The sequence below is a fragment of the Chrysoperla carnea genome, chromosome X, assembly GCF_905475395.1.
Source record: "Chrysoperla carnea chromosome X, inChrCarn1.1, whole genome shotgun sequence".
NCBI classification, from domain to species: domain Eukaryota; kingdom Metazoa; phylum Arthropoda; class Insecta; order Neuroptera; family Chrysopidae; genus Chrysoperla; species Chrysoperla carnea.
This window is the reverse complement of record NC_058342.1, coordinates 7,954,926-7,969,631: the sequence shown is the minus strand read 5'-3', so window position 1 is coordinate 7,969,631 and position 14,706 is coordinate 7,954,926. Positions and strand designations below refer to the sequence as shown.

At 34.2% G+C, this 14,706-nt stretch overlaps 1 protein-coding gene across 1 annotated transcript; it reads left to right on the top strand.

Annotated features, from left to right (window-relative positions):
- Window positions 1-10,106: 10,106 nt before the first annotated feature.
- On the top strand, window positions 10,107-11,318 carry LOC123302850. Its single transcript, XM_044885942.1, has one exon. The coding sequence runs from the start codon at window positions 10,107-10,109 to the stop codon at window positions 11,316-11,318; it is 1,212 nt and encodes a 403-aa protein (XP_044741877.1).
- The last annotated feature ends 3,388 nt before the right edge of the window (window positions 11,319-14,706 follow it).

Here is a 14,706-nt window from a genome sequence, read left to right as displayed (position 1 = left end):
TGGTAGCCGCATCTCTTCCAATACCCGCCGAATATGGTCGTGAGGTACAGAGCCGAAAGCATTGGCTAGGTCAATCCATGCCAATGGGATCTGTCTGCCATCTTTGGACTATGTAGTTGTGTTCATAACAGCCATCATACTCCAGAAATCCTTTCTGCATTGGTGAGATATTGTTCGAGAGCTTCGCCCAACAGGTGACACGGTCGGCGATAACGCCGGCATACAACTTGGCGATCGTGCCCCCTAAAGTAAGAGGCCTCCAGTTCGACAGCTCGATACGTTTACCTTTCTTATACCGCAGTACGGTGCGGGAGTCATTCCAAGCAAGGGGCTTTTTTCCTCACGGAAGCAACGGTCAAAGATTGCAGAAAGTACTACGCAGCCGGGGTCGGAACGTTTAAGGCACGAGTACCTTATACCGTCCTCCCCCGGAGCGGTGTTAGAGGTTTTAGCCAATCGCGCACATACTGATTCTTTTGAAATGGAGTCCAGTAGGAACATGAAGCGTTCGTCTCCATCTCCGCCATCATTTTGGTCGGGTCTGAATACTTGCCGGATTTCTTCAGGGGTTGGTGTTATTTCCTGATCCCTATGAGCAAATATTCCACGGAAATGTTCATGGACCGTTTCCGTGTTGACCTGACAAAATGGTTAGCTACCTGGATCACTCAGTATGCTGGTCATGGCTTTTTTTTTATTGATTTTGTATATTTTATGAATCTTCACCGCGTCTGCAGGGTTATATTGTGCACGGCGGGGGCGGTTTCTCATAGGCCGAGGCCTATTTTGAAAACACTGCACATTTGGTGGTGGTCTTTCGGCCACATGGCCTGGAGTGCCTCTCGCAAGGTCCGCTGTGGTGGTTGCTACTGCCGCCTCAAATTCCTCCCAGCTAGCGGCGTTATTTACTAATGCGAGCCACCGAACTTGGTTTTTGGTCAGTTGACTGTCGGCCAAGTCGGTGGGTGAAATTGGTGTTGGAAACTCGTCAACATTGGTTCCGGCAACTACCGGGGTAGTGCCGGGATCAATGGTGACAAGGTCTGGTTGGTTTTGGGTGACTGTAGCAACCGGTGGAAGTTCGATCTCTGTTTCTCGCATAATGCTGTTGGCACCGTTCAGTTGTTCAGGTCAGCGGGTGATCTAGTTCGGCTGAGTGGTTGAGGTGGTGATCCTAGTGGATAAGAATTTATGCCAACCAAGCGATCTGAATGCGGTGGGTCTATATCAGTGTGGGGATCCATCGATACATCGTGACACAACCTTTCAGTTACAGTACCAAGAGCAGCCCCTGTGCCATTATCGGTTTTAAGGGGCGGGGGCTGTTGAGTGGCACTTGTTGGGTTGACGGTTGTAATAGGTGGTTCGTCGTCACTGCTGTCTTCCAATAGTTGATGTAGGATCCTCGTAGTCATGTCAAATCTGGTGGATGTGCTGGGTTGGGGCCCAGATGGTGGAGCGATGATGGTGGTGCTAGTTGAAGCTCCTGACTGGGACACCGATCTTGCGCGCGTAATGAGCCTTGGCGGGGATACCGTAGTTTGGGATTCCGGTGAGCTCTGGGTAACTTGTGTGGTAGCCAACCTAGTTGGTGGTGGTTGTGTACGGGAAGCCCTTGCTGGTTGTTTCCGGGGTGCGGCTGTCTTATGTGGTGCAGTGGCCGCACCCGGTTGATGAGTCAGGTGGTGTTTTTTTAAAATCGTAAGAGACCCGGACCGGAATCCACATTCCGCGCATTCAAAAGTGAAGATCGGTGTGCCTTGGTGAGACTTTATATGTTTTTTAAGGTCGGAGTGGCTCTTATATTTAAAGATGGGACGAAGAACACCACCCCGACCTGCCGGATGCGTATCCGGGACATCCGCCCAGCACATCTCGCAGCGAAACTCTGCAGGGAACGGAAACATGATGGTCGTGTTAACCGTCCCTGCAGATACAACTGCCACGTCTTCTGCCGAGGACATTAGATGTGAGAAGTCCTGGTCTCGTGATGACTAAACTTTGATCTTAGCCATAGGGCCGAGCGATTCATTAATAATAATAATAATAATAATAATAGGGCATTCTTTAATAATAATAATAATAATAAAAGCCTACTTAGCCCACTGGCTGGGCAAAGGCCTCACATAAAAACCGCCATTAAACACCCACAAAACTGACCAAATCATCACGCCATATCGTTGGAGGATGTCGTCTTCTTCTGGTGTTACTATATAGAATCCATTGAGTAGTACGGATAGTCCACCTATCATCCAAAAGTCTGGCCACATGACCCGCTCATTTCCACTTCTGCCTTTTGACACTTGAGTTGTACTAATTTTGTCTTTTATTTTTATGTTCAATAGCTCGATCGATCGTTGACATGTTCTCAATTTGTTCATTTGCTTTTTATTCATGGACACAGTTTGAGTGCCATAAAGAAGAACTGGTAAAATACATGTGTCTATTACCATTCTTTTAAACTAAATAAAATAACATAAAATTCTTTATATTTAAAATCAGAATGACTCTAATTGTCATATTTTTAATTTGTGTAAAGCATCAAACCTGGCCATAAAAACAACAAACTTTAACTCTTCGATAGAATGAAATTAATATAAGTCGTCACTACTATTGCTTTATCATACTCGGAAACATTTAAAATGTTCGTTAGGTTATTCAATCCTATTGCAGAAACCCTATATCTTTCTGTTCCTCTGGTACCTTCACAATCCATAAGTAAATGTTGCCCAGACTCTAGCCCACCACATAGAACACACATCTTGTCTCCTAATGAATTTCGTACATTGTTCCAGGTGTAAGTGTTTAGTCTGAACGAAGCTAGGATTCTCCTCTGGTGTCTATTCAATATATTTAGATATGGTGCGTCAGTTTCGAAATGGGGTATGCATGAATACATCTGCATTGATACAATAGAGTTCACTTCGTGTAATACTTTTTTTTAAATAGTATTCCTGCACTTGTTTTTTTTATTCTTGCGTTTGTCCAATTTTCGCAGTTTTCAGCTGTCATTTCCATAAGATTTAATTGTTCTTTTATATTAGTTTCTAATCCGCATGCGAGACCTGCTTGTTGTAGTTTTTTGTTGCCATTTTTAATTCTTCCATAATAAGTCAATGATAGTGAGATAAAATGCGCTGCAATCGGTTTTCTTTCAATTTCTACTAGAACACCGCTATTTCAAGATGACTCTGATATTCCTAATATTTCTTTATAAAATTTATTACAAAATACTTCATTTTCATATTCAATTTTTTATGCTCCCCAAATTTTGCTACCATACGATAGAATGGGTATAATCAGCGCATTAAATAACATGAGAATAATCTTAACCGGTAAGCTTTTGAGTTTATATATATACTTTCTCAGAGATATGAGGGCTTGTTTCGATTTAAGTATCATTTGCTGTGGATGAAATATCCAGCTACCATTATGTGTTAAAAATACTCCTAAGTATTTAAATTTATTAACTATTTCGATTTTTTTTTCTTCAATGAAAAACATTCCTCTTTTGCTCACCCTACTAGTAGTATAGTCAGCCCACTCCTGGCACAAAAGAATGGTACACTTTTACAAAAAGGGCAAACCTAGTCAAAATGGGAACCGTGAGTTGAGGATAGGTGACGTCACACAACCAAGATGGCGTCGGTAGGCGTGGTGAAAGTTGAATTGGTGGAGGGCAGACAGGAAATGGACATAAACGGGGGGAGGAGCGTTTTAATTGGACGTAAGATACGCGAAAGGGGTGCTATAATTAAGCGAGCGAAATGAGATAAGGGAAAGGTGCGTTTTAATTGGACGTAAGATAGGTGAAGGAGGCTGGACAAAGGGAAAGGGGGAGTGAGATGACTCGAACGGGGGGCGGGACGTAGACATTAGTGATGATAAAATATAAAAATAGCTGGAATAGATAACATTTGACCTTGTTGTTGTTACGACTATAATTTATGGTTTATTTTTTTATTTTTTTTAAATAAAAAATTAGATAAAATATAAAAATAGCTGGAATAGATAACATTTGACCTTGTTGTTGTTACGACTATAATTTATGGTTTATTTTTTTTTTTTTTAATAAAAAATTAATTGGAATAGATAAGATTTGTTGCCTGTTCAAACTTGTTTGAATCGTCGTCTTTGTTCTAATTTTACACGTGCTATGAGATTAGATAATAATTCTTGTTACGACTATAATTAAAGACATATTTTTTAATAAAAACTAAGAACTTGGAATAGATAAGATTTGTTGTTACGACTGTGGCGGATGTCAGTCGGATAATATTCTTTGATCTTGTTTTCGGAAATTTTAATTGGGAGGAAAAAATAGTTGGAATAGATAACATTTTACTGAGATGTCATCAGCCTGTTCAAACTTGTTTCAATCGTCTTTTTGTTCTTAAAATAATTTTACACGTGTTATGAGATTAGATAATAATTTCTGGGGGGATTTTTTGGAGTGGTGGTAATCATATAAAAAAGGTGTTCGACATTACGATAATATCAGTTTTCATTAAATATTCATAATAATAATAATCAAAATGAATCAAGCTGAATTAAAATTATTAAGTGGTTGTGCAGTGCGACCGTGTATAAAAATCGACGACTTGCCGCTGAAAACGAAAATAACCATACTAAAAATGGAGCGAATTCAAACGATACATGGGCCATCAATTAAAGTTATATTGGATATAAGCATGGATGGTACGGAAAACGAGGGAGTTTTTCTGCCATCTAGGTATGCGGTGTTGACGGACAATATGATCAGGTTATTTAACACCAAACCGGGGTATTTGAGGGTGGAGGAGAAAATTGGAAGAAGTCACCAATTAACGCTGCGCCTATTCGAAGACGATGACATCGAAGAAAGTCAAGCGTTATTTTAAAATCATTCTTTTGTTGAATTTTGTAAATGTAAGATATATATATATATATTTTATTGTAAATTGTTATAAAAAAAAAAAAAATTGTAAAAGTTTATGTTTTGATATTGTTAAAACAAAAATAAATATATTATGGATATTTTTGAAAAAAATGGTGTTTATTTCAATTCATTACAATTATGGGGTACAATGTCACTACAAAATCATATTGATCTGTTTCAAAATTCGGAGATGATTTATCCTGAATATTTTAATGTGAGTATTGTTTGATAAGATCAGTTTTTTAGAAAATTGTAACCAAATATTTTTATAGATGGAATTTTATCAACTTATGGACGCATGTCGTTGGAGTATACCTACAAAGTTAATAGACGCATTACGGTATTCTTATTTAGAAGTTGATGATTGTTTTCATATTGCTGCATTTATAGTAAGAAATTGTTTGGATCCAATCCTATTTGTAAATTATGCGAAAAAGTTCAACTACTTTAAAAGAAATTTCAATCAGTTTGAAATATTACTAAATGAATGTTGCGATGATTTCACCCATGGGAGTAACTTAAGAAAAAATTGGGGTACATACGATATCCGTCGAAAACAATGGATTGGTGATAGTGGTAGACATGATGAGAGAATGTTTTTATGGTATGAACAAATAGATCCTAAAAATCTCTGTAGAATGCTATACCAACAAATGGATGGTGGAAATATACCGAAATGGTTTGAGCTATGGATATGTGTTACAAATTGTAATGAAATAGACAAATGTGATTGTGAAAGAAATAGTAATGATCACGATTGTATATAGAAATAAAACATGAATATGATTGTCTTTGATAAGTTTTTAAAAATGTGTTTGTATTCACAATAAAAAATAAAAATAAAACACCTATAATTTAATTAATCATTGTTTTTGTTTTTTTTATCTATGAAATGACCCCACCTTATTTTCAGGTTATAAATACAACTTGTTTGTGACAATTTTATTCACACTAGCAGGTAATTTTGAGTAATAAACATGCATCAAAAATGTGTTTCTATTACAACAATATTTTTATATTGTTTTGTGTTAGTGAAAAGTGCTTCAATAAAATTTCATGATCACATTAATCCAGTCCACAATCACATTGAAAATTCTGATTTTCAAGCTGTAAGCAATAATGGTTATTTGAAGAAAACTTACAATAATTTTTATATGAATCAACGTGGATTTCGTGTACATAATATAACTTCGAAACCAAACGTGATCAAAGACACGTTAAAATTTTATTATAATAAAGCAGCAAGACCGCAGAATGTACCTCACGAATATCCAAATGTGGAACAGCAAGAACCAGAAAAATTTCCATGGCAACCCAACGTTGAACAAACAGAGCCTGATCAACCAAGCGAATTAATCCCATGGGATAATTCTAATTCAACAGACGACAATTTTTTGGAATTATGTATGCAACAGATGCAGAATATGGATTCTTTTTCCTGCCTATATTTAAGAAATATTCAACAAAAGCTTCGACAAATTACGAAAAAAATTCGCCAATATTGTCGATGATAATCAAATATTTTATATGTAATGTAATGTAAGAAGGATTTATTTTAATAAAAAAATTTTTTTAATTGTAAAATGTTTAATAATTTTTTAAAATTATAATAATAGTAAAAATATATACAAAAATAATAATTTTAAAATATTAATCTGAAAAAAGAAAAAAACATTAGAAATTTTACAAAAAGAAGAAAAACCATACAATTAACTCACCTTCATTTACAACTTTTAGTTCGTTTTCAACTAATTGTTGAGCGATAATCATCGCTCGACAATAGAAACGACTCGGTTCTAAAAATAATAAAAAAACACCTTCAATAAATTATTCTAAAGAAAAATAAAAAAATTGAGACTTACTGTAGGTTATGAGGTAAACTATTTCATATAGTTTACATTCATGCCTATTATAATCTTCTATTAAATCTTTTGCCACATCTTTGGCTACTTCTATTTGCACTTAAAACAAAAAATTATACAATTAATAATTATTTTAATTATTATTATTATTATTCATTAGTTAACATATTAACACACAAAATTTTTAAACTTACTCGTATGCAACAAATAGTGTAAATATAAATATAAGTGAAGCATCATTTTTTTTTTTGAGTACTAATAAGTTTAAAGCTTTTTTTTTTTTTAAATTTATACCCAAAGTAATTATTTTTTAAATCAACGAAGCGACTCACATAATTCAAAAAACTATTTATCACATTAGTAATTAGTTTAAATCAAAAGAAAGCGACTTACATAATTAAAAAACTAGCTATCACATCACAGAGTATAGAGAAAACTATAATTCAATAAATTCGTCGAATCCATTCCTATACCGGCCAGCATTCATAGGGAAATTTTTCATTATTACAACAAATCCATTCGGAGACATCCAACAATGTCGACATAAATCTTGAAATTTTTGAAAATTCATATCAGAACCTACATGATCGTAGAATGTGTGTTTCAGATTCAAATCGTCCATTTTGAATAGGACCAAGCAATTGACGTTATCTCTAATGTTATGTTTTGGAATACGTGCATAGCTCTGACATAAGTAAAAGCAATCAATTTTTCTGTGGCGTGACATGCTAAAATATTCCCTGATTCGCTGTTGTGAATGGCAGCTCACATCATCAAAAATAAAAAGACTTTTTTCATTAGCTTCATTCGGACTAAGAATTTCACTGGTATCACTAAATGGAAAATAGCCGACCCCCTCCACCAGTTTTAAAGTTTCTTCTAGCAATTTATATTTCGGTTGATAAAGGGATTTACTATAAACGTAAATGTTTTCAAAACGTAAACCGTTTTCATCGTAAATTAAATTCAACATAAGATTGGTTTTCCCACATCCACTAGCACCACATATTATTGTTCGTAGTGAATCTGAAAATAGAGGACCATGATATGTTTGTGTCTCTCTATTTTCTGGTATTAAATTTTCAACACTCAGAGCGGGCTGTTGTTTATGGAAACGCATTTTTAATGTAACTAAGACTAAAATTTCAAAACAAACCATTTTATAAACATTTAAATATATGTGAGCCTAATTCTTTAAAGCATTTCGAAGTATGTCATGTCAGAAGCAACAACACAAAGGAAGCGGTATTGTTAACACACTTATAAATAAATTACCGTTCGAATTACACATACCAACTTATCGATATTGTGGACCTGGAACTAAGCTGAAGGAGCGATTAGCGCGTGGTGATAAACCAAAAAACGCATTGGATCAGGCTTGTATGGTGCATGATATAGCATATTCAAAAAGTAAAGACTTAAAGGAGCGCCATATAGCAGATAAACAATTAGCTGAAGCCGCTTGGAAACGTACCAAAGCATCTGATTCAACAATTGGAGAAAAAGCATCCGCTTTATTCGTTACAGGCGCCATGAAGGCAAAAACTTCACTTGGTATGGGATTAAAAAAAAAGAAAAAGACGAAAAAGTCAAAGAAAACTATAAACTTTACAGCATCAGTGCGAAAGGCACGAAATGCATTGAAAAAATCACAACCAACGGACTTAAAAGCAGCGGTAAAAATTGCAAAAGCAGCCGTGCGAGGTCAACGTATTAAAGCACCCACACGTGTAATACCGGTTCCAAAGTCTGGTGGTGTACTTCCATTAATTCCCATATTCGCAGGACTCTCTGCTTTAGGTGCTTTGGCTGGTGGAGCGTCGGGTATTGCTAAAGCCGTTACAAATTATAAAAGTGCTCGTAATCAACTTAATGAGAGTCAAAGACACAACAAAACAATGGAAGCTATAGCAATGGGTAAAGGCTTGTATTTAAGACCATACAACAAAGGCATGGGATTATATTTAGCAAAAAACTAATTGAAACGCTACCACGTAGAGCACTTTACGATACGGAGCTACGTGCGTATGCTAAACAATTTAAAATTCCGTATTTTCGTGGTGTTTTTATGCGTGACACCCTACCCAAAAGACCATATAAATATGAAACAGGAATTATCAACCATGATTTATCTAAAAATAGTGGCACACACTGGACGGCATATAAAAAGTATAATAGAAATGTAATCTATTTTGATAGCTTTGGAAATTTAAGACCGCCAGCGGAAGTCATTCAATATTTTAACGGATGTGACATTCAATATAATTTTGATAGGCAACAACAATTTAATACTCCGATATGTGGACATCTATGTTTACAATTTTTATTAAATAAATAAACCAGCAAGTCTTGTATTCACATCATTCATCAAGATGTCATACATGCTTACTTTTACAGGGGATAGCTCTTTTTTAACAACAGACTATTCTCCACCAATTGAATTGGATAAAAATGAGAATTATGAAATGGGTGTAGTAGATTTACAAGCGTACAATTCCATCCCTAATATTCACAGCCAAAATAATATGTTTTATTACGATGATAAAGTCATAGAAATACCGCCAGGATCTTATGAAGTTGAAGATATTGAACGTTATTTAAAAGAAGCTGTAGGTGATGAGGTGACACTACAAATAAATGCTAATACAAATACATTAAAATGTGAAATAAAGTGTACTGTGATAATAAACTGTGAACCATCAGATTCTGTTTGTCGCATGTTGGGATTTAATAAACGAAAACTAGATGCAAATAAAAGACATGAAAGCGACAATACAGTTAATATTTTACCTGTAGAAACAATTTATGTTCAATGTAATATTACAAATGGATCGTATCATAACAACGAAATCAGTCACACATTGTTTCATTTTTCACCAAATCTACCACCTGGCTATAAAATTGTGATACATCCTATGAATGTTATTTATTTACCAATCAACTGTCAAACTATAAGCAACATTACGCTCATGTTAGTGGACCAAACTGGTAAATTAGTTAACTTTCGAGGTGAAAACATTACAATTGGATTACACTTAAAAAAGATATAATGGGTTTGGTATTTAATCATCCTACACGTTATGTAGGAGGCAGTGTTTCTACAAACCGTCCGATAAAACAACCTCAATCGAGTAACAATAGAATAAAAAATAACAAACAGTTATCATACGAAAATAGAAAATTTCTTCAATGAATTGGCTTAAAACTAAAACGGCCAATTGTTGGGTAAAATTTAGTTGTTGGCTTAAAATAAAGAAATCAATTATAGGAATAAAATTCAATTGTATTAAGAAGCAAAAAAAAAAAAAAGAGGAATAACAAGAAGAATGGCAGAAATATTAGAAGTGACCAATGTACCGGAGTACGATAATGTTATTACAGGACTAGAGTATCACAACCATCAAGCTTATAATTCATCGAAATTTGAGTCAAGCGATGAGAGTAGAATTTGCATCCAATCACAAGACTTGTACACATTACCAAGTGAAAGTGTTTTAAATATCGAAGGTCAAGTGACTGATGATAGTACTACTGATGATGCTGTTACAAATGCAGTCAGCTTCATATCGAATGCTATATCATTTATGTTTCATGAAATTCGTTATGAAATTGGTGGTAAGGTAATTGATGTGATTAATAACGTAGGCATCGTTAGCACTATAAAAAACTATCTATCCCTAAACGAAAATCAAAGTAAAGCTTTAGAGAATGCTGGTTTTGGTGAGAATTTTAAAAAGGATGCCACTGGTTACTTCAATGTTCGTATTCCATTGAAAATGTATATGGGTTTTTTTGAAGATTATCCTAAAATTCTTGTAAACATGAAACAAGAAATCGTTATTGTTCGTGCAAATGATGATATTAATTGTTTTACCTCAACTGTCGCAACAAGCAAACCTAAAATTAAAATCAACAAATTAGAATGGTGTGTTCCATACGTTAAAGTGTCTGATAAAATGCGAGTCAAATTATACAACTTAGTCAATCAAAATGATGATTTGAGGTTATGGTTTCGATCAATGGAATGTCTACTTATACCAGAACTACCATTAACTGATAGGCATGTGTGGAGTGTTAAAACTAGTGTAGAATGTCCTAACTATGCTGTTATCTGTTTCCAAACAAATCGTGACCGCAACATTTTAAAAGATTCCAGTCAGTTTGACCATTGTAACATCACAAATTTGAAAGTCTATTTAAATGGTGAAGCATACCCATATGTGAATTTGAATCTAAATTACACGAACAAGCAAACAGCATTACTGTATGAGATGTATTGTAATTTTCAAAAATCGTACTATAGACGCTCTATAACAGAACCATTGCTAGATAAAGAAACGTTTATAAATAAATCACCTCTATTTGTCATTGACTGTTCTAAGCACCCAGAGTCACTTAAATCTACAACAGTGGACTTGCGCGTCGAGTTTGAAGCTAGTGCTAATTTCCCAGCGAAAACGCGTGCGTATTGTATAGTGTTCCATGATCGATTATTTAAATACAATCCACTTACAAATATTGTGAATAGAGTAGTTTAAAATGTCGTACATAGTGGACGTACAGGGATTCAAAGTAAACAATGAATTCATCGTTAAAGAACTTAGTTTTGTGGATACAAATGGTAATCACTTTGGACATTATGTATTCAAACCACCATTTCCATTTAACACATTAAGTGATTCGGATAAGAAACAAGCAATTTGGCTCTCAAATAATTACCATGGTTTATACTGGAATCAAGGAGCTACCGATTATTGTGAGTTATCAGCCATTTTAACACACATTGCTAATCATAATGTTATATACTGCAAAGGGGAAGAAAAGAAAATTTGGATTAAAAAATTAATTCGAAATTCGACAAAGGCAGTCCACATTGAAAATTTAGATGGTGGAAAACCACTCCATAAGAATGACAGTGTATCAAAAGCTCTGTGTATCTATCAACATAAACATTGTACGACAAATATTATTATGTATTTATTACATTATTTTTTTAATAGATCTCTGTACGGAGGTGCTTGTTGATTATTATTATTAACAATAAATAATATTTAAATAAAATGATTGTCTTTATTCATATTATTTGTATTTTGCTTTAATCTAAAATTGTAATTTTTTATAAATAAAAAATTTTTTTATCTAATCTGTAGTAGAAGTTGATTTATTATTCCTTATAAAGAGCATATTATATGGGTTGATTGATGATGCTTGTTAGGTTATTAAGCGCTGTTTATTAACTGTATAGGTCATTTAATTTGCAAGCATTCATGCGATAACATGCTTCAGACAACGAAACAGCTAGCTAAGTTGAGTGACATTATACAGAAAAAGTATAACGCGCTCAAAGCTGGTGAACAAACAACGGCCATTTCATTAGAAAAAACATTTAAGCCCATCACTGATCCGTTGAATAAGCTAGTAGAAAAACAAGAGAACAAAAATGATTTTACTCGAATTAATGTAAAACGCAAGATGGAAGATGATACCTTAGAAGACAATAAAGATAAACTATTAAATTATACACCAATGAAGGCTCGAAAATTATTTGAAGATACTCCAGTAGTGACAAAAACAAAAACAGACACCTATGAGGATGAGGCATTACACACTCCCGATGTTGTATTTAGGGAGATTATAAAATCACCAGAGAATGATCATCATGCACTCCAACATTTTACAAAGACTTATGGAGATGTGGCCGGTAAATACATTTATTTTATATTATCGAATAAAGATGATAAGCTTATCGATAATATTTACGGATTACGTTATGATAATGCGGCTGATAGATTATATGTAGGCAATTCAGTTGTTTACATTAAGCATAACGATATACAAGTCAACGAAAAATGGTATGACGGGACATCAGGTTTATACGAACTTTTAGTAAAACAGATACCAAAAAATTATTCAGAGCAAGACATGGATAACTATTTAGAAATTGTAACATCAACAAACGCTAATAGACGGAACTATGACTCTCAGGGTCAAATTCAAGGAACTAGAAGTTTTAAGTATAAAAATACCATTAGGAAACATCTATACCCATCGGCTTATGGTAGCGGTCTAACATTATCACGAGTAACTAATAACCCCATAGATTATGTGTACTGGAATACAATCGAGGAACTTTGTGACAGATTACGTCTGTTATGCGCATCACGTGATGCGGGAAATTTAAGCCATCAAAACGAGATCAATAGTCTGATACAAGAGTTAAAAGAAGAAAATATAATATACTGAAAACCAGACCTGTATTAAACCGGTCAAAACCAGCATTAAACAGACCTGTTTCTAAACAGAGCAGTTTTAAACCGATCAAAACCCGTATTAAACAGACCTGTTTCTAAACAGATCTGTATTAAAACAGGTCAAAACCAGTATTAAACAGACCTGTATTAAAACAGGTCAAAACCAGTATTAAACAGACCTGTTTAAATACAGACCTGTTGCAGAATAGTATTAAAACATGTCAAACCAGTATTAAACAGACCTGTTTAGTATTTAAATTTATTATATGTAATTATTAAAATTACATCATTACCTATTGAGAACTCACTATGAACGGTATTGATAAATTTGGACGTCCTCTCTTTAAAAATTATCAAGATTTATATACATCACATAATGAATCAATACTTCGATGTGAAGGTGGAAATAATTGCTTTGATGCGAAACAGAGACGAATTGTGAATGTCGGGAAACCTATAAATAAGCAAGATGTTGTGAACTTGGAAAGTCTTACAGAAAAATGTTTGTCATTAAATGATGATGATGATGATGATGAAGAATCATATTTTGACGCAAAAAATAAAAAAATAAGTAATGTAGCAAGTCCAGAATTTTCAACTGATGCTGTGGACTTATACACCCTTATAAATCATGTTAGTGGTGAAATCAATAAAACTGCTGAAATATTTAACGAGAGTCTGAAAAAATTAAATGGTTATTTTCGAATATCAATACGAAATACAATACCAACACAATTCAATCAAGACCCAACCACTGATTTTGCATGGTATATATTAGAAAATGATATGAGGGTTTACTTATTTAGATTTCCGATCTCTGGAGTGATACATTATTTAAATATTAAACCGAAATACTGTGAAGTCTTCAAAAACGATACAATTATTGATAAAAATAAACTTAATACATTAAGATCAAACGATTATTTAACATTTGGTGTACCTAAAAGTCTCATGTCTGCACATAACTCTATGTTACTACATGTTGACATTGGTATAAAATATAAATTAATAGATGGATAAAAGACGAATTGTTGTGAATGAGTTACATAAACCAGCTCGACGTAATTATCAAAGAAGGCGTGTAATCATAAAGGGACTCAATGACTTATTTCAAGGTGACTTGGTAGAAATGATTCCCTATGCAAGACAAAATGCTAACTTTAAGTATATTTTGGTGGTCATCGATTGCTTTTCCAAATATAGCTGGGCTATTCCACTAAAGTCCAAGAGTGCGGTGGATGTCACTGATGCTATGGAACAGATTATAAGAGACCGAAAACCGGAAAACCTTCAAACTGATAATGGTACGGAATTTTATAATGAAAAATTTAAGAGATTGATGAAAGAGTACAACATAAACCATTATTCTGTATACTCAACTAAAAAGGCGTGTATTGTGGAAAGATTTATACGGACGCTGAAATCGATGATGTACAAACATTTTAGTTTGTATGGTAATTATAAATGGATTAAAGTTTTACCGGAACTGATTAAACAGTATAATAATTCATACCATCGAACGATAAGGATGAAGCCATCACAAGTCAATAAACAAAACGAAAAGCGCGTTTTAAATGATTCATACAATCATATTAAGATGGTGGGTCCATCTCTATTTACAGTTGGTGATCATGTAAGGATAAGTAAATTTTGAACAACGTTTGCACGTGGTTTC

Bases quoted from the DNA above. Each gene is read 5' to 3' on its own strand.
- LOC123302850 (XM_044885942.1), top strand. From the start codon at position 10,107: ATGGCAGAAATATTAGAAGTGACCAATGTACCGGAGTACGATAATGTT.